At 46.0% G+C, this 25,927-nt stretch overlaps 1 protein-coding gene across 2 annotated transcripts in view; it reads right to left on the bottom strand.

Annotated features, from left to right (window-relative positions):
* Positions 1-213: 213 nt before the first annotated feature.
* KDM2A (lysine demethylase 2A) overlaps positions 214-25,927 on the bottom strand; it is a 103,658-nt gene continuing 77,944 nt past the window's right edge. Inside the window, exons 10-20 of one of the 2 annotated variants that reach the window (XM_065883057.1) lie at positions 25,473-25,599; positions 22,661-23,055; positions 13,679-13,762; positions 11,965-12,234; positions 11,300-11,431; positions 9,641-9,730; positions 7,019-7,731; positions 4,954-5,117; positions 4,201-4,359; positions 3,405-3,620; positions 214-2,989 (exon numbers count right to left, since the gene is read on the bottom strand). In XM_065883057.1, coding sequence (XP_065739129.1) covers positions 2,808-2,989; positions 3,405-3,620; positions 4,201-4,359; positions 4,954-5,117; positions 7,019-7,731; positions 9,641-9,730; positions 11,300-11,431; positions 11,965-12,234; positions 13,679-13,762; positions 22,661-23,055; positions 25,473-25,599 — 2,532 coding nt within the window. In that variant the 3' untranslated portion in view covers positions 214-2,807. Of the gene's footprint in view, positions 2,990-3,404; positions 3,621-4,200; positions 4,360-4,953; positions 5,118-7,018; positions 7,732-9,640; positions 9,731-11,299; positions 11,432-11,964; positions 12,235-13,678; positions 13,763-15,968; positions 16,124-22,660; positions 23,056-25,472; positions 25,600-25,927 lie in introns of those variants that run through there. The other variant, XM_065883058.1, reaches the window with a different exon arrangement.

The following is a 25,927-nucleotide window of genomic DNA, read 5'->3' as shown; positions in this document are numbered from 1 at the left end:
GTCCAACTAGCTTCCCTCCTTCCCTGGCCCAAAATAACCCCAATGTGTCAACTGAGATAGCATGACTTGTCCCCTTAATGCTTACATTTAATTTAATTTTTTAGCACAACATTGGAGATTGACTCTAAATCAGCAACAAAAAATATATATTTACAATATTTCTCCGAAAACAAAAACACAACCAAACCCTTTAAACATAGTGACTTTAGGAGTTTTATTTATGGAGCAGTTATTTTTTAATCACCAAGTGATTTTATATTATATATATATATAAATTTTCTTCCTTTCCTTGTGGTCTTTCGCCCCGGTGCTCGGAAAGATGGAGGCAGGGTGTCTGGTCCCGCGGTCTGAGGAAGGCAAGCTCTCCTGGCAAGGCCGTGTCTAAGAGCAGATTGCAGGAAATTTGGCGGAACTCCCAGGTTCCTCTGTCCCCAAAGACAGACATTTCTTTCCTCCACACGGACCAACCCTCACCTCTAAAAACCATTTTCCCCCTCACAGTCCCAGAGAAAAGGAAAACCCAGCAAGGGCACAGGTCCATTGGCTGCCACTCCTGAGCTCCCTTTTCTGCTGACCAATTTACGTGCGCGGTAAAAATGCTTGTTTTTCCAAACCAAAAACAAAAATAGAAACCAAAACCCAAAACAAACCATCAGCTTGGAAATTTCTGTAGATGAAACGTCCCAAAGTCAGAGGCACTCTCCCGGCACAATCCCTGCTCTGAAGGGGTCTCTCCACCTCCCCTTTTATAAAAAGACAAGAAAACAAAACAAAGTAATCTTTTCAGTATTTTCCACAGGAGCAACCAAAAAAAGGCAGGAAGCTTCCAATTATAGGTCATTAACAATAATATTAATAAGGTTTTTGCTCAATACCCAGGGTTCTTTACAGAGAAGTTCCCCTAACTGAGGCACTCTGGAATAAGTCACTGGCATTTCCTCAAAGTTTCAGCCCCAGTTGGCTGGGGCCTGGAGACCAATGGAAGGGGCAGAGGGTCACGGGAGCAGACTGCTGCTTCTAAGGTGCAGCCAAGAGAACCAGCAGATTGGAAGAAACAGACACAATGCCACCCCCTGCCAAGACCCAGTTTTCTCTTAGGAGGCCAGTCAACGCCAGGGTCAAAGCTGGGCTAGGTGGCAAAGAGGGAGCCCCTCTGCCTCTATTGCTTTGGAAGTGGCAAGGGTGCATGTGGCATCTCTCCTTGGGGTGGCTCACACTTCAGACCCCTGGTGCCTGGGCTCCTTCCCCTCCCCCAAAGGGCTTCAGGAGGAGGAGAGCCTGAGACTGGGCTGCAGGAAAGGGGCCAGGAAGGGATGGGCTGGAGGACGAGAAGGTGGGGCAAGGTTGTGCTATCTCGCTATCCTTACAGATGGGGAGCAGAGTGCAAATCCGCATCTATCATTTATAAGCTCTTGCCACAGGCTGCTGCTACTGAGCATCTCCTCACACACTTAAATATTGACCCAAAAGAAATTCCGACCTTTCTTTCCATTTTTTTTTTTTTTTAAAGTGCAAAAAGCTCTCTGCTGCCCTAGAGAGAGGATCTTTGGACAGGCCGTTCAATGCAAAGTAAGAGGGGGCAGCTGATGGGGCTCGACACAGGGCGGTGGAGTGGGAGATACCACGCTCCCCTCCTTCCCTCCACACACACGCTTACTACACTCAGCCACACACACAGAGGCACATGCACACCCCCTTCCATGGCTGCAGGCAGAGGGCAGGTGACTGGCTTCTAAGCAGGACCTCCCACCCCTCCAAAGGTGCCAGATCAGTGAGCCACTGGGGCTAGACACAGGCCTGGGCTCTGGTGGCTACGGGACACCTGAGGCCCGGAGCCTGCTGGGAGGCAGGGGGGGACTTGGCCTAGTTCTCTGATCCCCCCCAGCTGGGGGAGATAGGCTGCTCCCTCTGAGGACACGCATCCTGGGAAAGCCCTATTCAGGTGGGAATAAGGTAAGTGTGGAAAAGGGCAGGGCAGGCCAAAGAAGGAGGGCAATGGGGAGATGGTGCCTGTCCCAGAATCTGCCTGGGAAGCAATAAAATGGGGGTGTCCCTGGGGTAGACAGTTCCAGCTCCTCTGAAGAGCCTCAACCCCAATAAGTGCAACAAGGACTTCACAGAAACTAGCAGGCAAGTCTGGGCTGGGGGAACCTCATTATGTGAACTACCACGAGCATCGGACAGGATCAAGCTAAAGGAGAGGAGAGGAGGGAGAGCACAGACACAACAAGAGGTTTCAGACACCTCAACAGCACCAGTGTGATCTGCATGGGGCTGGCATTCCTGGGGCTGCTGGCCCCTCCTGCGTAAGCCGGGAGAGTGTGATGGAGGAGAGACACGCACTGGACACCATAAGGAGAACCTGGCCACGGAGACAGGGCCACTTTCTTCCCTGGGAGTTTGCTCAGAACCAGGCACTGCTGGGGACCATGGATGGGGAGGAGGACCCCAGGGCCCAGTGCAGATGACGGTTGCACAGACACCCCAAACTGAGAGCCCAGCCTCCTGGCAGGCGAGTGAGCGAGTGGGTGAGCAAGCGAGCAGGCACTGTGACAGCACACAGCCTGTGCTTTCCCCTCAGATCAATTTGCTACCCCCTTCTCCTTAGGAGGGAGAGAAGCAGGCAGGTAAGCCTGGTGTCCACCACCCTCTCTGCCCCGGCTGTAAGGGAAGGGCTCAAGGGACAGGAGAGCAGAGAGGGAGTGTGACGCTGGCCTCAGAGCCCGTGCAGGGTCGGGGAGAGAGGCTCTCCTGGCTGGGGAGTCAGGGGAAGATCGGTTTCCTGTTCAGTCTGGGCTGGGTGTGTCTTAGCTGATCTTCTGTATCAGCTTCTCGTCAGACAGGCAGTAGAGACTGTTGATGGACAAGTCTGAGATGAAGTGCTCGCAGGCTTTTCGGGTGATCTGCTTGCATCCTCGAAGGTCGATCAAGGTGACATTGGCGATGCGCCGTAGGTAGATCAGGGTCTGGTCTGTCAATTTATTGCAACCTGTGGGGAAAGTGACCACAAGGACAATGCTATGTACACACAGCCACAGGAGCCTCAATTTCCCAGCTTGCCCTCAAAATCCTAAACAAGCCCCCTTTTTCCCATAACTACCTGGCTCAGAGACCAGAAGTGCCTCTGAAGGCCCCCTGCCACTGCACTCCCTGCACTGCAAGGCTCACCAAACTGCAGCTGGGTGGTGGCCGTGCTCTTAGGCACCTGACAACTGCTCGAGGCCTTGGGTCCCATCAGTTACAAAAGGGACAGAGTTCCATGTCCTTGTCCAGATGTCAGGAAACAAATTAACATGGTTTAGTCAACAGACCATGTTTTTTCTGTTCCACCGGTCAAGCTCCAAGGAGGGCTGGGCTTCTGGGAGGCAGGGGGCAGTTTGTCACAAAACATCACAGCGCCATACCTGCCATGTTGAGCTCTGTGAGGGAGTAACGAGTGGAAGACCCAACAGCGGTGAGTAGATTGGAGGACTGATCTGTCAGGTGGCTGCAGTGACTGAGGTCGAGTCGAGACAGGAGGGGCATGTGGCGAATGATGAGGCGAAGCGTGGCATCTGTGATGTCAAGGCCCGCCAGCCGGAAGTCAGTCATGTTCCGGAGCTTGCTGCGATTGTCCTGACCTGCACAGGCAAGAGAAGGGCCTAGATCAAAATTCTCAACTCTAGTCCAGCTCCAAAGCTGCAGGCAGCTTCAGCTACTTGCTGGCCAGGCCCCCCTGCAGGGGTTAATAAGCAGAACTGCCCACACGCTTCCCTTCAGGGAGTGAGCAGTGCGTGGGGGCCGTTTCTAGGAAACCAGACACGTTTTCTTTCTTCCCAGCTGCTGGACTGTGCCTCACTTACACAGCAAAGGGGTATGTGTGGAATGCTCCTCTCCTTCCCACACTCCCGCACTTTTCTAGACTATCATGGAAACAGCTTTCAATGTTCTACCTCAACCATGAAGCCTTCCTGAGCTTCCTCGGGCTTATACTCTCTAAGCCCCAAGCTCCACTAAGCCACAAAATGGACTTACTCCTTTCTTTGTTGGTAGTTATCTATAAACAGGTAACCTGTACTTGTACGCAGTCCATCACTCTGTTTTCAATTTGCATTTTTCTACTCTTCAACAGCATCAGAACCTTAGCTTCTGGGAATGAAGTTCAGCTGAAAGACAAAGCTACCCCAAGAGGAGCACAGAGAAATCAGGCCCAGAGCATACCTGGTTTATCAGCCGGTGGAGTCAGCAAGTCCCGAATTTGAGGGTCCTTGATTCCTACTGCCCACCGAAGATCAAGGGTCCTGAGAAGGGGGCAGCTGGAGGTGCTGAGGGCAGAGACTGCAGACCAGGAGCAGCCTGCCAGGAGGAGGTCTTTCAGTCCTGCAATGGAAGGAAACAGACACGCAATAATACACTCTACCAGCCCATCCAAAGCCTCAACTACCAGCTGATCAGACCAAGGTAAATAGATGCCCAGTCTAATGGAGAGAGGGACCATGTCCTAATCTTACTCTAGTAATCCAGCTCAAAGACTCCTATGCTTTCCTAAATTACATCTAACTCTGGTGGTAAAATGGACTGCTTAGTTCCTACCAGAGTCATGTAAGTGTGAGTGACTTCCTCTTTATCCAAGACCTCAAAATGCTTAAGGGAACAAGGCCTTACAAGGGGCTGATCAAGGCAACATCTTACTCAAATTTCCTCTTCAGTGGCTATGCTGAGCAGACCTGCAGGGCTGGCAGCAGCACCTGATCCCGTTCTCTTCATTGTCTACTGCAGTGATTGGCCTGCCAGTCCAGAGTGGCACCGTGGGGACTGGCAGTTAAGATGGCCCAGGCTAAGTGTCTTGCTAAGCAGAGAGGCAACAATGGCACAGACTGCTGCCCTAAATTGCCCTAAAGCAATTCTTAGAAGCGCTGCCAACAACGCAGCTTTCCCTTCCTGCCCTTGGAAGGACAGCACAGGGCTGCTCACCTGGCAGCCTATTGACGAGCCACGTCAGTTGTTTTTTGGAGATGTTGGTCCAACTGAGGTCGAGGCTAACTGGCTGCCTCTTGATGATGCCACTGAGAGCCTGGGGTACAATAGCCTTACACCTACTCAAGTCAATTTTTGTCCAAAGTCTCTTGTCGCAGCACCTGTGACAGAAGGAAAGAGAACTAGCTGTCAATACCTGATGTCCCTTGTCAGAGGAACTTCATCACAGGCTGCTGGAGGCTTCTGGGAAAAGCAGAGCACCTGGAGGATTCACCTTCTCTAGATTCTTCTACATGCATACAAGGATCATGCCCTGTCATTTTTTTGCCTCAGAGAATAGGGATTACTTGACCAGTTCACCCTGATTTACTCTGGATGGGCTGAGAACACAGCACAATTGTTAGGGACACACAGTGAAACAATGTACTATAACCCCTCATTTGCATTAAAATGGTATGGCTCCCATCAAAGTATATATAAGGGAACGTCAACAAGTTTTTTGACTTCTTACTGCTGGAAGCTACTAGGCTTCCCTCTACTCTCTCCCTCAACACAGTGTCTCCCAGCTGCCTGAGACACAGGGCGCTACGTGGCACATCCACAGTTCATTTTGCCTTGAGCTCCACAAAGAGCCATTACTGTATCAGGTCGAAAGAGGCTCTTTATTAAAATCAGGCCTGGAGAGTCCTCTACCACCCTTGGGTTTCAGTGCTATCTTTACATTTTCTAGCCAGTCCAGACCAGAACTGAAAGGGAGAGGCCTGCCCTTCCACTGTAATCTACAAGTCCACAGGCCACAAATAGCACTGCAACATGCAGGCTTCTGTTTAATATTTTATAGTTCCTGCTCCCCAGCCTGGCTCAGAGTCTGGCTGGCAGGGGAAGAGGAGACGGCACATAATGCGAGTCTTATGTGGCTTGGCCTGGAAACTGAGGGATAGAGCCAGGCAGGCCCACTAGCCCTACGAAGAGAAATATTAGGAGAATTTGGGTAGATCACATATTAATTCAGATTTGGGAAATAAACTCAAGTTTGCAAAGAATGGAGTCTTTATTTAAAGACTGAAAAAACTTCACCAATGGCACATGAAACTTCTATGGCAGAAACAGGCTGCTTACAATAGAGCAGGGGATCTCAAACTTTAATGTGTATCAGAATCCCCTGGTGGAGAATTTATTAAAAACAGATTGCCCGGCCCCGCCCCCGAGGTTCTGATTCAGTAGGTCTGAGATGGGCCCTGAAAACCTGCACTTCTAACAAGGTCCCAGGTGATGTCACTGGTCCAGGCATCACACTTTGAAAACTACTGTAACGGGATTTGACCCAGATATAAAGGGTATGTCCTAGGGTCCAGGAGCTTAAAGGAAAACAATGCCCAGTGGAAATCTTTATCACCTCTAGGGATCCCCCCCGCTCCCTTGTCTTAACGTTTAACTTGAGAAGAAATGGCAGGTCTCACTAAGAAGGACAACTAAGTCTCAGGAAGCTTCAACACTGAACTGCTTGCTGGAGAAAGGAATTCCGATCCAGGTTTAGAGGATGAGAATTAAAACTATGGCAAATTGTGAGCCTGTGAGCACCTTCAAAGTGTTTTAAAAGCATGTATACCTCTCTCGTTAGATGGAGACATAACTGAGGCAGGGGCTTAACAGCAGTCATCTGTGTCACCAGCACCAGGAGAGTGACTGGCATATCACAGGCTCTCAACAAATGTATAACAAGTTCAGTTGACTGGGGGGTAGGGGGATTATGACTCTGAAGTTTTAGCACAAACTACAAATCCATCCCCCAGGCCCAAATGTACAAATCCATCCTTAAGTCCAGTAAAGAGAGATGGGAAAGTAGCAGGGAGAGGATGCAAAGGGCCAAATTTCCCCAATGACACCTGCAGGTACAACTGGCCACATATTTAACAGGACCCACCGTCTGGGGAACAGACTGGGTTGATTTAATCCTTTAGGACCCGACAAGCCTCCAGATGCCAAGACACATGCTGTTCTCATATGGAAACCTGCCACCTACTCCCGTACCCCTATTCCTGATCCCTGTATCCCTGCTCACCATTTATACCACGTCTTGCACACTCGCATACATTCACAAAGTTCTCTGCGGCTGAGGTAGCGGAAGACAGACATCCAGACCTCCCGCTGCATCCAGCTTTCGTCTCCATCCTGAGCCCAACTGCCCCGGCCATTCAGCCTGGCTGCACCCCCCTCCTCTGCACTGTCATCTTCCTCCTCCTCCTCCTCCTCTTCCTCCTCCTCTCCCCCCAGCCCCTCCTCATCCCCACGCTGGGGGGTTCGGGCTGGGCAGTGCTGCACTAGCACACGGGGGGAATGGCGAAGGTTGGCAGAGGAGGCCGTGATGGCCTGCAGCTTGGGCACAATGGATGTCCCGTGGAGCTCTTTGGTGGGCCTCTGTAGCGTGACAGTGAGGTACGATCCCCGGATCTTGGCTTTCTCAACTTCAGACAGCTCCTTTTTGCCGCTGGGATTGTTCTCCTTTTCCCGTACCATGGTGCGCTCTGTGGCCTGCAGCCGCAGCAACTGCCGCCGTTTGAAGCGCTCATCGCGGCTGGCACTGTGGTGGTCGCTGGGGCCGGCCCCAGGGGATGAACGAGTCACCACGCCCCGGGGGGAGGCCGGGTCGTGGATGAGCTGCAGCATGGAGGTGGGCGAGTGAGGTGGGGGCGTGAGGGGCTCGTCGCAGCTCCGCAGGGGCCGCAGGACTTTGGCTTGCACGGCTTCTTCGTCGCTCTCTTCCATTTTCCGCTTCTGCAAAACAGGCCCCCAAACGTCACATCAGTGCCTCATTTCTTCAAAACCCTCTACACTTACAGGGTCAACCTCACTGTTGCTCTCAGAGGACTAGCGAGAAGGCAGGCCACTGCTTTTCTACGGGGAAAGGGATCTCTACCTGCTGCAGGGTGGTCATCTCCTCCGTCTGCAATCTAGACTCTGCCAGGATCAGCAACTGAGCTCACGTCTGTGCTGGAGAAAGCTGATTACAGAGCAAAACCCTCGAAATAGGTCACTTGGGAAATCTACCTGTGACAGAAAGGTCTGTGTCCAAGTACAGAGGAGTGGGATCCAAATTTGGGCTGCATGATTCCATAGCCTGCCCTATTCAGCTCTTGTCCCAATTTTTTGGTTATAATTCCCTGGGTAAAGAAATCCTTTAAAGAGGCCACAACTCTACCCCTATGCCATCTGACCATTTTAAACACCCAAGAGATGCTGCTGTTGGAAGAAAAGCAGCCTACATATATATCTGAACTAGGATGCTGATTGTGATAGCAGTAAACACTACTGACTTTTAGCTCTACCAGGGTCTAAGCTCGACCCTACCAGGCTGCTTCTTCCACTCAGTGCCCCACGCTGTCCCGGGAGACCAACCACAGGTGAGAGATTATGCTGAGAACGAGAAACTGCACTGCTCCCAGAGGAATCTCCTCAGGATGGAAATGAGGAATTCAAGTTTGGTGAAGCCAACATCTCACAAAAAAAGCACAACCTCACCCTCTGCCACTTGTGCTCACCGGTCACTTGTCCCTTCCTGGAGCCCGCCTGGCTCTGCTGCAATGGAGCCTAACCAGTGTGCTCCACTAGGTATCACAGCAGTAGTTCAGATTTCCTTTAAGGAGACATTTTGTGTCCCTATGCAACAATTCTGCTCCCTTTTCTCCTTATATTCTTAGATCACTATGGTTGGAAGAGAATGACCAACTTTTGGGTGCTGGCTTTTACAGTGCATTAGAAGGTAATACTAAACAAAGTATCTGCCAATCCATCTGCTATAGCAAGCGCCCACCACCACCAGTGAAGACACATGTAAAAGCTATTACTAAAAGAACTTGCTGCTAGTATAAGAACTTGGAATAAGGAGAACTTTAGCACTAGTCAACTCCAGAAATCTTTGCCCTCAAAGATATTTAGACTGAAAATTCAATGACCTCAGTGCCTAAGTGGGAAGAAAGAGAAAGAAAACAAGGAAACATGTCCCTACTCCTGCACAGGGTACCTGGAATCATCCACCAGTGCATGGATGACTGACACGAAGCCAACGGCCTCCTCTGTATGTGCCCTTAACAGGTCTTGCCGTCCTGGCTGGAGTAACCAGCGTCTTTTTGGTCCTTTGACATTACTGGTGACCACTGGACCAGCAACAGTAGTAGCCTGGGGCCAAGGTCATGGCACTGATCCCCTCCAGAGGAGGGACGGCCTCTGTAGGACACAATTGGGCACGAGGGCAGGGCTTTCTGCCACAAAGGTGAAGATGACAAAAATGTAAACCTGCCTAACTGGAAACTCCAGTACACCACCGTATTTACCAGCTGACTCGGGTCACTGCCTCCCCTCAAGTTTCATTCCTCATGAGCAGCCCAAGCTCACCTCATTTCCCTCCTCAAACAGCCTAGCTGTGGCTCCTCTTTTTCAAGGGCCCCGAAGTGTAAAAGAAACTCAGGAATTTGCAGACCCCCAAGACCCCCAACAATATTCAATAATAAAAAACCCCACAAAATTTAAAACTCAAAAGAAATATAATTAACCAAAGGAAAAAAAAAGATAGCAAACAAAACAGAATAAAAAATAATCTTGCAAATAAAGATGCAAAGGCAAACGTTATCCTGAGCTTGATGCTTCCTTCCTTCTCACAGTGCAAGACTGGAGAAAGTTCCCTTACCTGGGTTTTCTCTGAGCTGTCCTCCTGGTAGCACTTTGGACACTCCCAGCAATTTGGCAATTCCTCGTTAAGCAAACCCTCTCCATCCATCTGTAGGCAGATAATGATGTTAAAAATCTGTCTCATTTAAAAAACAGACAAAACCCAACCTGTCTCTTAAGTTTCCTTTATCAAACAATAACACAGCCACATGGTTGGGAAGAGTTACCCACTCTTAAACACACTGGTCCACAGGGGAGAAAGATAGAGAACCATCTGGCCTCACTCCCAGACAGTGGGAAACTGGCCATCCTCAGTCTTGGTTACCTGATCAAGTTTAGACTCCAAGAGAAGATTCCCAAGAGTCTGGGTCAATCTGGGGTCTCTTCCCCTGACACATACATTCTCCTGAGGGTCTCATGCCACTTTGTAAAACGAACTGAACACACAGAAACAGTGCCAGTGTGATCTTGACAGTGGGGCATAATGGTTAAGACTTAGTTATGGTTTGGGGTCTCTGTGACTCAACTGTTAAGTGAGGATAAATAACAATACCCATTTTACAGGGTAGTGGTAAGGATTAAATGAATTATGTACTATGTAAAATGTTTAGAAAAATGCCTGGCATGTAGTAAACACTTTGTATTAACCATTGTCATCATCATGAAGATAATACCTTATTTTATCAACTCTAAGATGCATATTTTCATGTTTGAATCTTCTGAAACTGGGCTGCTTCTCACAATTAACAGTGTCTTATAATCACTGTCAGCCAGGTGGCAGTCATGACATAGTTGACACCTTCAGGAAGACCAAGAAAGTACCAGCACCAATGCACTTTAGATTTAAAGAAAACTTAAAGAAGAAACAGGTCAGACCCAACTTCACAGGGTTGTCTTAAAGATTAGACAAGGGAGTATATGTAAAAGAGTGCTTCTTCACTCCGGCTGCACATTAGAATCACTCGGGGAGCTTTTGAACACGCCTGGGCCCAGAGTCCATGACAGAAGAGTTGACTCAACCTCTGAGGTTGAGGTCTGAACCTTCTTTTTTTTGAACCTTCTAACTACTTTTTTTTGGCTGTGCTGTGTGGCTTGCGGGATCTTAGTTAGTTCCCTGACCAGGGATTGAACCCAGACCCTCGGCAGTGAAAGTACGGAGTCTTGACCACTGGACCACCAGGGAATTCCTGTTACTATTTTTTTTTTTTTAAAGCTCTCCGGGTGTGCACCGAGCCTGATACAGACTGAACACACATTAAATATTAGCTGACAGTACTACTCTCACCATCTTTCAGGAACTAATATCCAGAGATAAAATGAAGTACGTAACAGAGGCACTTAAAGGCATGAGGCATTCCAAAACATACTAGGCTATGCCACGATGGCCTGGGGACTCCAAACATACCCACCAGGGGCCAGACTGTAAGCTCCATGAGGGTAGGAACCAGGACTATTTTGTGTACCGGTTTATCCTCAGGGTCTAGCACAGTGCCTGACATTGAATACAGACACTGAATCAAGAGCAGATGTTAGACCACTACATGACCCACAGCTGATGGCCCACAGTAGGGATGCTGCCAGCCTCTCATGACAGATGTTCCACTTTCCTCTGCTCCACTCAGTATCTTTAGACATTCTATAAGCGGAGACCTCATGGGCCCCTTAGGCCTCTCCTCACCTGGAGGCAGCCAGGATGAACAATCTCGTTGCAGACACAGCATTCCATGAGTTTCTTCTCAAAGTCCTGTGTCTCCTCATTTTGATCCACCTCTCCACAGAGGGAACACGTGACTGAGTGAGGCAGTCTGGGCTACAAGAGGACAAAGACAGAAACCAAGAAAAGAGCAGGCTTAGATCCTTATCATTTCAGCTTCCCTTTAACCAAAGATGGACGATTTGGTTCCTGTAATTCTCTAGTAAACACTTAGAGAGCACAGAGACCGGGTGGTGAGAAGAGAGGTTTTGGCAGGAAAAATGGCTAAGGAAGAAAATGGGGAGAGTCAACTAGCTGAGGAAAAGAGATCAGTTTATTTTCAGTTGGCCTGTCCTTGGCCTCTCAGGTCCTTCCTTTCTAATCCACTTAAAGAGGGGACAGACAGCAGTGATTTGCCCTTCAAATGCTGGTCCCTCAGTTGAAAATTGGCTAAGGCTGAAAGATTAAATTCGATTCTTTTAAATATTAGATACCTTCTTTCTAAACCCAGAGAAAAAAGGGACAAAATGAAGAAAGCCATAAAGAGAGCAAAACCTTGTCTTCCCAACTCTGAAGTCTACACTGTGTGTATTTCGGTCCCCTGGTACCACCCCCCCTCCCCCATATTCTTTACCCAGCAGATCACTCACCGCCAAGCACTGCCGGAGAACACAGGACTGCTTCATGCGACCAGGGCCCCCAAACTTCTTCATGTCCCTGCAGTAGTGGCAGACACCACACTCTCCTTGCACACAGGCTTTGCATTTTCGACATCGCACTCGTCTCCGCCTGGCTCCTGACACTATGGGGGAGGCAGCAGCTGGCCTCACAGGTGTTAACCGTGGAGCTGGTTTCATAGTGTGAGGCTTTGTGATGGGGATGGTAGGAACCCGCACCTTTGGCCGGGTCGGGAATTTAAGCTAGAAAGAGAAAGCAGTGAGGTCAAACATATCAGGTAGTTTTAAGGACTGGAGGGGGTAGATCACTACACGGCTTGGCAAACTATGGCCAGAGGGCAAACCGCCCACTGCCTGTTTTTGTAAATAAAATTTTATTGGAACAAAACCATGCTCCGTTGTTTATGTTTTGTCCATGGGTGCTTTCAAGTGCAGTGGCAGAACTGAGAAGCTGCAACAGACTGTATGGCCTGCAAAACCTAAAAAAATTATCTTTATTTATTATATTTATTACCTACACATTATCTTTATGGAAAAAGTTTGCCAATCCCTTCAGACTACTTCAGCCCCATCCCTCTCACTCTGCTTAGCTATCCTTCCCTGAAGCTTTCTATGTACCAAAGTCATTCCAGGGGCACTTTAATATTTCCTTATCCTGAATATTACTACTCAGAATACATTCCTGAAGAAGACAGTAAACTACTTGAGGGTGAGACCAATCTTGTTCTTTATTATTCCAAATCCAAGCCTACAACCTGGTACACAGGAGACACTCCAATAATAGGTAAGGGCGGAATAAATCTCTAAGGTATATGTTTATAATTTTAGCACTTGTATTTTAGCCTGCTGGTTATCTTTTCAAGAACAAGGACTATGTCTTCCACTTCTTTAATTTCCCACTGTGCCTTAAGTACTTTTCTGACACAGAACACTCAACAGCCAGGGCCAGAAATGCTGTTCTGAGGCAGTCCCATGTGGCCATGCATGAGCCAAGTGGGATGACACTACTTAGGAAGGAGGAAGTGGTTCTTCAAAGACATCTTTTAGATACACACCTTTATATTCTGCCTAAACGTTCCTGGAATGTGATGGCTCTGCAAGTTTTAGCTAGGGAACCAAAGAAGGGCCTAATTTATTTGCCAGACTCACGACCAGGATCAGAATGCTATCACTGACCTTGACAAAGGACAATATGGGAAAAAACTATACAGGACCTGACTGAAGAGGCATGAAAATTCATAACTGACAATTTACTAACTAATGGGTAACTGCTTTCCTCTCTTTTCAATTCAATACTGAAAAGTCCAAATTAAGGGGAAACTTGAGAGTGTGGTCTCACTCCAATATAGACATCTAGCCTTTTAAATGTATATGCAATTATTTTAACTAGTTTTACATCCGATGTATGAAAATAATTGAGTCACTGGGCCAGAAGGATAGGAACTGATCCATTCTTGGCATCTGAACCTGGAGGCAGGTCTCCTAGTTTGACAGTTCTGTTAAGAGAGTCACCTCCAAAGATAGCCAATTATCCTGACTTAAGAGGCAAAACAGAACTGAGTAATGATTTTCTGTCAGTTCACACTAATGCAACCAAAGCTGTCTGCCTCTAGTTGTTCTTTTTCTTCCAGGAACAGTAATGGTTAGCCAGCAAAATGTTTCAGCAGCCTGAAGAATAATTTCTTACCTTATCCCTTTTCGGCCACTGTACAATAGGGACTCCAGTGAGGGCTAACTTGGGATCACTGTTGGCAAGCTCCTCCAGCAAAATCTAAGGGTAAGACAGGAGAGAAGAGGGGAAAAAAGGACATAGTGAACAAAGAGCCAACCACTCCTAACAGCATCCAGACTTAGCCTCAGTCCCCCTAAGCACCAAGGTGAAGGGCAGGCTGGCAACTGTCTATATTTTCCCTTCATATAGAGAGAGACTCACTGCAAAACTAACTGAAGATGGAAAAGAACTCAAATGAGTGCAGTACTATCAAGACTTCAAATTTACCTTTGCTTCCAACCCCATACTTGTGTACTTACTGTAACCACTTATGCTACCACTGTGACAAGTGTTGTCACACAGTTCTATATATGACAGTAAAACTTTACCTCACCCCATTACTCTTCTACACCAGTTAACGAGTATTATCATGTATTTAAATATTGCCTTCATTTTGCAGATGTTATTGGTGAAGTGGCAAAAAAAAAAGGACTGGCTAATACTGAATTAATAATATGAACAGCAGGGTCTTAATGTCTTGATTCAACCCCGGGCTGTGTTCTTCTAAGGCTGATTACAGAAATCTCAATCTCAAATCTCTCTCTCTCTTACACACACACACACAGACACACACACACAGACACACACACAGTTATTTGCCTTTATTCCCATAAAGGGGACCAGGAACTACCTTAGGGGCAATAGTTCCCATGACTTTAGCCAATCTAGTTTGAATGACTTCAGGTACAATTCTACAGTAAGAAACTGCCACTCAAGTGAGTCACACTAGTTGAGTGCTATTTTGAAACAAATCTTTTACGTTGTAGACAGAAATTTCTGAGTCCCAAACCTTCTAGCAGAACGAAATCCCTCCTCATCTGACCTCATGAGCCCTAAAGCAATGGCAACTGCAAAAAAACACAAATCCAGAAGACAAGTTACACAATTTCTTTCTGGTTGCTTTAGGTGTATACAGGATATTAACTGTTTCAGGGAAAAGTAAACTTTGATCCTGGACAGGCCAGCATGCCTGGGCCATTTTTAATAATAATTCTCCTAACCCCGTGGGGTCTGTGCCTAGAGACCAGGACTTTTTGAAGCATGAGGCATTTCTCTACCAAGTTTTTTCATCCTTAACCTAAGGATCATGCTCCAAATCCAGAGCTGGGACTCAGAATGACCCTTTAACTCATACCCATGAAGCTCCTCCACGATGATCCCCTTTGCCAAATCTCCAGATGCCTCTCACACTCCCCCAAACTGATTTCATTTGCAGACGTTTTATTTACTTCGAGTTGCTATGGCACCCTATTCTGGAGCCTCCTCTTAGCACCACACTGCGTGGGGGTGAAGAGGCGGGGTGCAGTGCCACGTGGGACTAGGCTCTGGTACGGGCTCCTAATCTCCCCAGGGTGAAAAATTCAGGTCCATTCAAAATGTGTGCTAGGGAGTGCACGGCTCCCCTCCCCCACTTCGCACTGCCGAGGAGTAGGACTCTGCCCATTTCCTCTGCCTGCGAGCACTGAGCTGTCCACAAACAGGGACTTTCCACTCTCAGCAAAACAGACTACACAGAAAGATCCGCAATTGTTTAAGAGTAGAAAAGGAACCTAACTATTCACCAAAAGCAGTCCACCTGCAAGACTTCTGTGGGGGACAGGGAAGGGTAGGTGGAGAAACTGTGTCTGTGTTGGGGTGCGGGGCGGGTGGAGGGGGGCAGCTGTTCACACATACACGACTCAGTTACTAGGGTCTGTGTGGGTGTGGAGGGAAATGCAGATTTCCTTCCAAGCCTTATTTCACCGGGGCCATACGACCAAGCACGACCAAGCACGTCCTGCCTTCATCAAAAAAGGCAGACTCCAGCTGAGGCCCTTCAAGAAACCATATAAAGAAGCCACCACCCTTCACCAGAGGGGGTTTGGGACAGGGAGCGGGGGTGGAGTGCGGAAAGGCTGACGCCTATCTAGGCTCCTGGCATTCGAGAGAATGTTCAAGCACAAGCCCACACCCGACACAGCCCAGGAAGGGGAAGAGAACCGCGGGCGCCTGAGTAGAGAAGGGGAAAAGATTCCCAAAAGCCAAACGACCCAATCTGAAAGCACATCCCACCAGAAGGGGAACAAGTGCAGTGACGGCACAACCAACACCTAAGCATTGTCCCGGACTCGCTCGGCAGGCAGTTCTTCTGCCTCTTCACCAAGACAAAGTCCCTACAGTTACATACACCCCGAACCAGAAAGGGTTTGCCGCCCGCCTGCCTGACCTTGCGTTTCTCGTCGCTCTGGAGCTGCCGAGGCTCTTGGTTGAAGTTTCCCCAGCGTCTTTGTTTTGCTTTCTGTATTGGAAGTTGTGCTGAAGGACTTAGGTTTTCTGTCTCTAGGAAAAATCCCAATTTACTTGAAAATTCTGAAATCTCCCAGAGCAGCTAAGGCAGGACAGTCGGGCTAACCCCTTCAGGTTACCCAGAGGGAGCGGCGTGCAGTGCTCTAAGCTCCTTCTCGAGCCCTTCAGCTCAGCCGCGGCTTCCTGTGACTGCGAACAATGCTGCTGCGTCACCCACATGCAGCTCCCAGAAATGCTTTGCAACGGAAGATGGCAGGAGGGGAGCCGAGCTCTAGTGAGCAAGCCAGCAGAGGGCCCAGCGTCCTGCGGCAGAGTCAGGAGGGGGTGTGCTGGGCAGGCGCTCTCTGCCCGGCGATTGGAGGAGAGCCCGCCGGGGAGGTGAGCCGGCCACGCCCCGCCTTCTCCCTCCCACCGTCACCGCAAGAGGAGAACCCAGGGCCGGCCCCCAGGGCTCTCGCTGGCTGACTTCGGAAGGCGCCAGCAAAGGCAAGGCTTTAACCCATTCCAAGTCTGGTCCCGCGTTTGTCCTTGCCTCGGTCCACACCCTTCCCCCCAGGGTCACCTCTTATGGTCACAGCCGGTGCTCTCACTGGCTGCACACACCGATCTCTCCCCACTCTCAGGCAGACAGCGAGTCGCCCGAAGTTCAGCCTCTGCAGCTGAGCCAGGCCCCGGAGCTGAGCTCCTCTGGAGTTACCTTCACTCCCTGAACAACCGGCCTGCTTCACCTGCCCCTCCCCCAGCCCAGAATCCAGAACCAGCACACGTTCCCAGAAAAACCTTCAGAATGACACATTTCAACCAATACTGAGGTATTCAATACAATACGTCTGTTTAATATCAGCTACTTCCACAACAGATCCCGGCCTCTGCTCACCACCCGGGGAGCCTCCCACAGTGAGAGAACCGCCTGGGCAGCTCTGCTGGCAGTTCCCTCGTGACCAAGTCAGACCAGCTGAGGCGCAATCTCAGGTCAAGGAGCTTTACTCTCCTACCTCTCCTACCTCGGAACCAGGCACAGGGAACCAGGGGAAGTGCAGCTGCCAACTCCACACCTGCCAGTCTCCTGGGACCCTGCCCCTTGGACTACCCCGCCCTCAGGGCACCAGCACTCCTGCACATCTCCTCTGCCTATGCCAGTTGTCTGTTCTGCCTGCCTCTTTCTTGATATTCCCTGGATGAAGCAGCCAGCCTCACATCCTGTCAGACACCTCCATGCCACTTCTGACGGCCACTCGAGTGACACATGTCACCCACTCTCCACGCACCGATCCACGGTCAGGGTTAAGCTCAGACAGAATAAGCACTCTCTCAGGCTACAGTGTCCCATATATTGGGGCCAGATTTATGTAATTTTTAGACTCTAATAAATGTAACTTGGCTTTTTTGGAAATGACAGAAGCTGCTTTGAAATAAACATCTCAGGCCACTGAGAACCTAGCTCTTAACCACTGGAAACATGCTTATTTATTCTAGCTTATTCCAGGACAGTTGTTTCAGTGAGTTTCTGGTGCAGGCAATGGTCTAATAGGCTCTCTGGGGCCTGGGGCTTTGGATGATGGGCTCTGCATATTTTAATTTTTACAGTAGTTTACCAAGGAAAAGGAGGGACTTTCGTGCTCTTCTGTGGAGCTCTTCCTGGAAATGTTTGAATGGTCATTCTAATCCTAAACCTCATTTGCACTTTATCTTAAGACTCAGAGACCCTGTGTAATTTAGTCTTAATCACTGGACTGCCTCGGAAGTCCCTAGCCTATTACGTTAGAAAAACCTTCCTTAACAGGTGTGAGAGGTCTTCTTGGAAAATGCTTGTTTTGGTCTTAGTGTTATCTAACCTAGAGGGATGATGAAGTATGCACAAATACTTGAGAAACAAGTTACTCCAAAACAAAACAAAACACAAGTTCAAGTTGTAGCAAGCAGAAATTCTAAAGGCCACCGGAAAAGGACAAAAACCAGACAGGGCACTAGGAAACTCACTCCAGGTAAGTTTTCAAATCACACATTAAACAAGACCTAATTTTTTTCTCTTATTAATTCAGAATAAAAGATAGGCAACAAAGATGAGAATAAGAATATAACATTATATAATACAGGAATATAATGAAAATATTTTTAAATAATTGTATCTATTTTAACCTAACCTATATGCCTTGGAGCTGAGTTATTTAAAACTTTTTAGTCAGTAAGAATATGTGAATTATTACAAATATCTTGTCAGTAAAAATTGCAAATGAAGTTTTATTTATACAAGTTCTTCTTTTCCCTCCTCATCTGGTTTAATGGACTAAGTTCTAATTACACTGGGTCCTCTATCAGCTCTTCTCTTTATTAGTGAATCACTCCCAAAGTGTCAGATGAAGGAAATTTCTGATTAGTGTTTCTGTATTTATTCACAACCGTAACTCTCTGCTTCAGTCCCATCATACTCCTGGGATGGAGCTTAGTGTAAATTTTTACATCACAGTTACAAAATAAAATGTTAGAATCTTAGATCAGAGCAGCAGTAGCCAATTGTACCACAAAGAAAAAATTTCAAATTTATAAATTGAGAGCTTTCATCATTTAGATAATGTTGTAGTAATCAATCTGTATCATCTAACAGGAAAGTTTATTAACTGGTAAATTAAAAAGACTGGCACCTCCTTCCCTTAGAACAGAATTGACCACCCGCCCCTCAGTGTCATGCCCAGCACCTGTAAACCTAGAAGGCACTTACTTTCTTAGCCCACTTAAAATGCCTGCTCCACCACTGGACTGTAAGCCCCCTGAGGGTTTGGTCCACAGTATGTTCGCATATTTATACCAACTCTAAGCCTGGTTCCTGGCAGAGAGTAGGCAGGCATTATTCACATTAGTGGAATAAGTGAATTTCATAGATCTGTAACAGTTAATTTTTTTCTGTAATAATGATACTGTTTATTAAGTACTTTACTAACATTATCATTAATTTTCACAACATCCCCACTGAGGTAGATGTTATTTTACAGAGGAGAAAACATGCTTTTATAGATCTAGTATCCTGCCCAAAAGTCACACGTTTGCCAAGCTTATCAAAAGGTTTTAGGGAAAATAAGAAAGTAGAAAAATATTCAATAACACTGAAATTGTTTCATTAAGTGAGCTGGGCAGCCAAATGTATTGATATATTAAAAGCTTCTTTATATAATACACACACACACACACACACACACACACACACACATTAAGAGCTCCTTTATTACCAAAATAAGCACAGACAGAACAGTAAAGTCTGATTAAAAACTCAGTCTTCCAGCCGACCCCCACCATCTTGCTATGACGCACTGTCCGCAGTTGATGTGCCCCTCCAGCCCCGCTGTAATGCACATACAAACAAAGACACCTTTTCTTACATTAATGGGACTGCACTATACATACTGCTCCAGGTCCTGCCTCTTTATTCAACATTTCTCAAGAACATGGCCTCTCAATTTTAGATTAGGAGCCAAGGTTACTCACACCCCTCCCAAATAGGACTTCACACACGCTCATTACTTTCCCCTGAACTCTGCCAATAAATCAAAACTTTTTTTTTTTTTTTTTTTTTTTTTGCGGTACGCGGGCCTCTCACTGTTGTGGCAAATCAAAACTTTTTAATGCCTCATTTTTCATCTAATTCCCTTCAAACTCTATGATCTTTCTTCAACACTGCAGAACATTTTAGAATCTTCAAAGCCCTTTTACCACATCAGTAAAATTGACTTTTCTCTCAGGGAATAGGTAATTATGGATGTCTTGAGATATCCACCAATTTTCCTCTCATCTCTTCTCCTAGTTATTTGTGAGAGTCATATAGGCTACAACAAGAAACAATCCCTCTCTCTACAGGAAGGGTAAACTCTGGGCTTGCTTTTGTCCTTTGCTGCAGTGTAGCCTTCTGTGCTACCACAGCACCAAGTTCTCTAGCACTGCAGTCTCCAGCTGTGGCAGTGATTCGGCACCCACCCAATCCAATGCTTTTTCCTTTTTGGTGATGCTTAGATTCTCGAAGTACTTAAGCCATAAACTCAGTGTTATCTAAAGCTCAGATTAAATATAACTGGTCAAATGTAGGAATAATCCATTTGATCTTAAGTGAAACTACCTGCAGAACTGGGTTCTAAATCTTTTGTCTTCTGTTATCAGCTACATTTTGACTATGGTATTGGGTAAACAAGAGAAGGGAGAATTCAAACACTGTCGGTCTATGCAGTCATCCTACTGGGCCACTCGTTCCTCATGCTCTGGTGTCTATGCCACTCTGTCTTAGTGAGCAATGGCAGCCAGATTCTCCATGATTCCTGATAAACAGGAAGCTCTCTCTAGACACTTTTCACAGTGTTAAGAGTTCTCTTTAGATGGCTCTTCTTAACTCATTCCCTTTCTTGCTGCCTCCTTTTACTCTGCTTAATATTTGACACAAATCTTTCTACATTTTCCCCTACCACTCTGCCTCTGCAAATATCCTTATTTAACTACGTTAAGGGAGTTTGTGTATTTCTATCATGACATTTGACCTGTACAACTGGTTAGTGAATTATAATATGACTTCCTGCAACTGGATTCAATGAAATCAAATCCATCTATAGACATCCTTTAGGATTAAAAAGATATTTTTCTTTTTCATGAATTAGAAATACAGATTCCCCAGGCCACAAGAACATTAGTGAGAGATAAACTTACAAATCTTTCTTCTTAGGGTTTCTAAAGGCAATTATACAAGTTAATAAGTCGCCAAAGTCACGATTTAATGTTTCCTATATGCATCCATGATGGAATAGCTACCTGAAAAAAGAAACTTCTGGGGAGTTCCCTGGTGGCCTAGTGGTTAGGATTCTAGGCTCCCACTGCCGTGACCTGGGGTCAATCACTGGTCAGGGAACTGAGATCGTGAAAGCCGCGCGGCGCGGCCAAAAAAAGGAGAACCTTCTGTAGAAAAAAAGATGATGTTACACTCAAACTCTCAGGAAAACATAATCATACACGTCCCATCACAATGGAAAAGAAAAAATGTAAGTGCCCTTTGTTCACTCAGGGGTGGGAAGTGAGTGTGGGAACTGGTTTGTGAATCTGGAAAAGTAGCTAAGTTTGTTTTGCTGCACATTAATCATGACAGATATAGGACCACACCCGCCTGGAACTTTGTTACTTCCTCCCATAAATACAAGCCACAATGATAACCACCTGCCTCGTCTAGAACAGCTGTATAAAACCAAACTATAAAAACCAACTGTGTAGCTTCTATCACTATGGAGAGGACCAACCTCACTAGGGTACCACCCCTTTTAGTCTCTTAAAGTTTTTACCACTTCACTGATGCATAAACAGTAAGATATAATTAAAATGTCAATCGAAGAAAGAAAACATTAAAAAAATTAAAAGTCTAGATCCTCTCCTAGTCTTTGGAATTCTTTCCTGAGGTATCTGGCAGAAGGTAGGGAGCACCTCAGCTGGTTGGTTAGTGGTGGCCAAGGGAAAACTTGAATCAGGAATCAGGAATGGAAAAGATGTACTATGAGATATTCTGCCCGTCTTCCTTGAGGTCACTAAAATTATTCCTTATAAATTCTTCTGTGGCTTAAAACAATCTATATGACAGGTCTGAAAAATAACACTTACTACAAATGGTGAACTAACTTTCTAATACACATACCCATGCCCTGCATCCAAGACATAATTCCAAACAGTGACTTAAAGACTTTTTGGTGTTCATATTAATGGTTACTTTTGTGTGTGTGTGTGTGTGTGTGTGTGTGTGTGTGTGTGTGTGTCCGCGCCGGGTGGCATGTGGGATCTTAGTTCTCTGACCAGGGATCTAACCCATGTCCCCCTGCAGTGGCAGCGCAGAGTCTTAACCACTAGACCACCAGGGAAGTCCCCAATGTTTATGTATAAGGAAAGATTTAATAGAACTCTCTCCAGTTCAGACAGCTCAAATCTGGATTCCTTAAAAATAAGCTCATTTCTTTGAGACCAATATATGAGGGCTGGGCTGGGCTTTGAAGATTACTAATGCTTGGAGACTTATTGAGAAAGAAGAAAAATATACAACAAGAAGAAACTTGAAATAGCAATAGGATGAATTATGTTTAAAATGACACTCTTCTCAAAAGTTGCCCCAATGTATTTAAGTCTTAATACTAGACAAATTTGAAGCTAAATATGTTAAACATGCTCAACATAACCCAACATTTCAATTTCTTTCCTCTAAGTCTGCTTGGGGTAAGACTGCTAGAGATTGTTATTGGCCACTTTTGCTCTGAAATAGGCCTCTTTATCTTAGTGTAACTTAAGTTCAAAGTAACATTTCTTAATACAAACATTTTCTCGGGCTCTTCCTTTTTTTAGGGTCAGCCTGAAACCAGCATTTTTAGGACTAGATTTAAGTCCTAACTGAACGTACAAATGTTAGTATTTTCATAACAGGGACCTAACCTCATTCTAGGAATTGAAACACTGTATAGTCCAAACACTCACACACACACACACACACACTCAACTTCTTTCTCGCTGAACCAAGATTACCCAAAACTCCCAAATTTTCTCTCAGAATCCAGAAACTGAATGCCCTAGCCAGATCAATAGCTGTCATGCAAAATAACCAACCCTTACCTTTACATCAGCAATGAGAGCATCTTCGTCTTCTATCCCTGTAGGGACACATTTCTTGTGCAGTGGCAGAGACTCCAATTTATCTACAAGGCAACGAAGGCCTTCAAGCTCAAAATGGGTCAGATGCACCTGTCGGTCCTTTCTGGGGCTACACTGGGGATCCCATACTTGGCCATTGTGGGAGCCCCGGCTAGAGTCAGAGGATGAGTCCCCAGACAAAGTTTTCTTCAGACTTGGAAGACTTCGGCAGGTTTTGCCCAGTCCATCATAATCCAGGTTAACCCCATTGGCTACAGGGCTAGTGAGGACAGAACGCCTGCTGCTCAAGCGCCGGGGTTCTCGATCTACTGCTTCCTCATCCCCATTTCCAGACTCCAACCCATTTAACTCCAAATCTGCCAGTATGAAGAGAAAATGCAGTAAGAACATGACACATGGCCATGTGATCAACAAGAGAAATAGGTAGTATGGGAGGGGCCTTGAGGTTATAAATGACAAAGCTGTCACATTTTAAAAATGGTCTTCCCTATTCCAACCAATTTGTCCACTGCTGAAAACCATTTACAGGTAAAAACAGGATCCTGAGCTAGCAGGACAACTGAGGTAACAGTCAACTGGATTTTTAAAAGATTGGGAAGGGTGCAGTCTTTAAACTGTGTGCTAGAAATAAGTTACCTATGAAAATAGCTGTAAATTAGTTTCAAGTTCAAACTTAATTTGGGTATTATGGGATTTCATTATCTTTTAAAAAAATAGTATGAAGCACATATATTTAAAAAGTAGTTTTGTTCAGTTTTCACCATAAAATTAAGCTTTGGAATTGAAATCTTAGCAGCATGGCTAATAAAACAAAGTGAATATTTTTTAAAATAAAGATTTTGATAATCAAAACAAAGTGAAAATAAAAGTTTTAATGAAAGAATAATTTTAAAATGTTAACTGATCTTTTATTATGAAAGTAACACATGTTGACTATTAATAATTTAGAAAATACAGGAAGGTGCAAAGAAGTAAATAAGTCATCCCATATCTCTCCACCCTTGGATAACAACTCAGTGTGATGTATCTTCTTTCCATCTTTTCCTATACATATGTGTATGACTATGACTTGATGTATTTTTTTTGTAAACCTTATAATTTAATTAATTAATTAATTAATTTTTGGCTGCGTTGGATCTTCATCACTGCGCACGGGCTTTTCTCTAGTTGTGGCGAGCGGGGGCTGCTCTTCGTTGCGGTGCGTGGGCATCTCATTGCAGTGGCTTCTCTTGTTGCAGAGCACGGCTCTAGGGGCGCAGGCTTCAGTAGTTGTGCCACATGGGCTCAGTAGTTGTGGCTCGTGGGCTCTAGAGCGCAGGCTCAGTAGTTGTGGCACACGGGCTTAGTTGCTCTGTGGCATGTGGGATCTTCCCGGACCAGGGCTCGAACCTGTGTCCCCTGCATTGGCAGGCGGATTCTTAACCACTGTGCCACCAGGGAAGCCCGACTTGATGTATTTTTAAACAAAATTAGGATCATGCTGTATGTACAATTCTGTATCTTGCTTTCATGTATTGGTGAGCATGTTTCAGAAATGCTAAGGCAAAAAGTATCTTGCTTGGATTGAAGACTCTCCATTAAATATATGACCACAGGATACTACAGTGTTGGCTCCTCTTTATTTTTAAGGCATGGAATAGCCTAAAAATGTATAACTGAAACTATCTTGACATCCAATAAAATATTTCTCTTGATAGAAGTTGGGGAAACATTAAAGCACAGAGGTTAAGAAAATATATTTTAGAATCTTACCAACATGGTTTAAGCTGTAGCTTTCCCACTTATTAACTCTTAGATCACGAACAAGTTTTTTAATCTCCTCGAACCTTAATGCCCCCATTTGTAAAATATGCATAATAATAGCTACACCTCACAGCTAATAATAATAACAATGTATATAAGCTGCTTAGTTTGGTGCCTGGAATATAGTAAGAGTAATTATGATGATACGATCCTAGTTTTTATTGTGCCAAAGACCATTCTTTACAGAATAAAACATTTTAGACAACTGATTACTCTTCTCTTTTTTTTGGCTGCGCTGTGTGGCTTGCAGGATCTTAGGTCTCCCACCAGGGACTGAACCTGGGCCATGGCAGTGAACATGCGGAGTCCTAACCACTGGACCACCAGGGAATTTCCAACTGATTACTTTCGTGAGGAGCTAAGTACTAACAACTCAAAGATGAGATCCAGAATATTTCATTTAGCCCTGGTAATTCACATCTGGGTAGGAGGATCAGCTGTAACCAGTGTTCAACTTCAGTGAATGGATTTGGTACTTCTAAGTAGGTAAGTAAAAAAGACAAACCATAAAAACAGAACTACTAGACTTCCCTGGTGGCGCAGTGGTTAAGAATCTGCCTGCCAATGCAGGGGACACGGGTTCGAGCCCTGGTCTGGGAAGATCCCACATGCTGCGGAGCAACTAAGCCTGTGTGCCACAACTACCGAGCCTGCGCTCTAGAGCCTGCAAGCCACAACTACTGAGCCCATGTGCCACAACTACTGAAGCCTGAGTGCCTAGAACCCATGCTCCGCAACAAGAGAAGCCACCGCAATGAGAAGCCCATGCACCGCAACGAAGAGTAGCCCCTGCTCGCCTCAACCAGATAAAGCCCACAACGCAGCAATGAAGACCCCACGCAACCATAAATAAGTTAATTAATTAATTAAAAACAAAACAAAACTACTGAGCAACAGCCTACAGAATAGTCCCAGTCTCACCCTCAGTCCTGCAGAGTATCTTGAAAGTTCATGTAGGTGGAACACTTACCCATGCTAAGGGACTCTTTCTGAAATTCCTTAGTTAAGTGGGAACGGTTGGTTATGCAGTACACATAGCGCTCCAACACGTACCAACACATCTCATAGTAGAATGGATAGCGGAACTTATTTGGAACCTACACAGGAAAAAAATGATGAAAAAATCAAGCTGATAATAATTTTCAAGGAAAGAGAGTAAGAAACAATCACTGCAATAATTAGCCCAGGAAAAGCACTCTCTAAGTAGCCTGCAAACCTAAATTGTCATGTGGAACAAGAACTTAAGTGGATCTGTCAACTTAGAAAATGTTGGTCTTGGGAAATAATCACTAAAGATAAAAGGTACTTGGAAAGATCATTTAGAACTATCAAGAAGCTGTCTTGTTGAGTGGGAAAGCATCAAAAACAAGTTTCCAGACAGAGAGTAAAATGTTAGTAAGACACAATATACTTAATTGAGAAAAT

The sequence above is a fragment of the Phocoena phocoena genome, chromosome 8, assembly GCF_963924675.1.
Source record: "Phocoena phocoena chromosome 8, mPhoPho1.1, whole genome shotgun sequence".
NCBI lineage: Eukaryota > Metazoa > Chordata > Mammalia > Artiodactyla > Phocoenidae > Phocoena > Phocoena phocoena.
The sequence above is the reverse complement of the archived record's forward strand: the minus strand, read 5'-3'. Positions and strand labels throughout refer to the sequence as shown.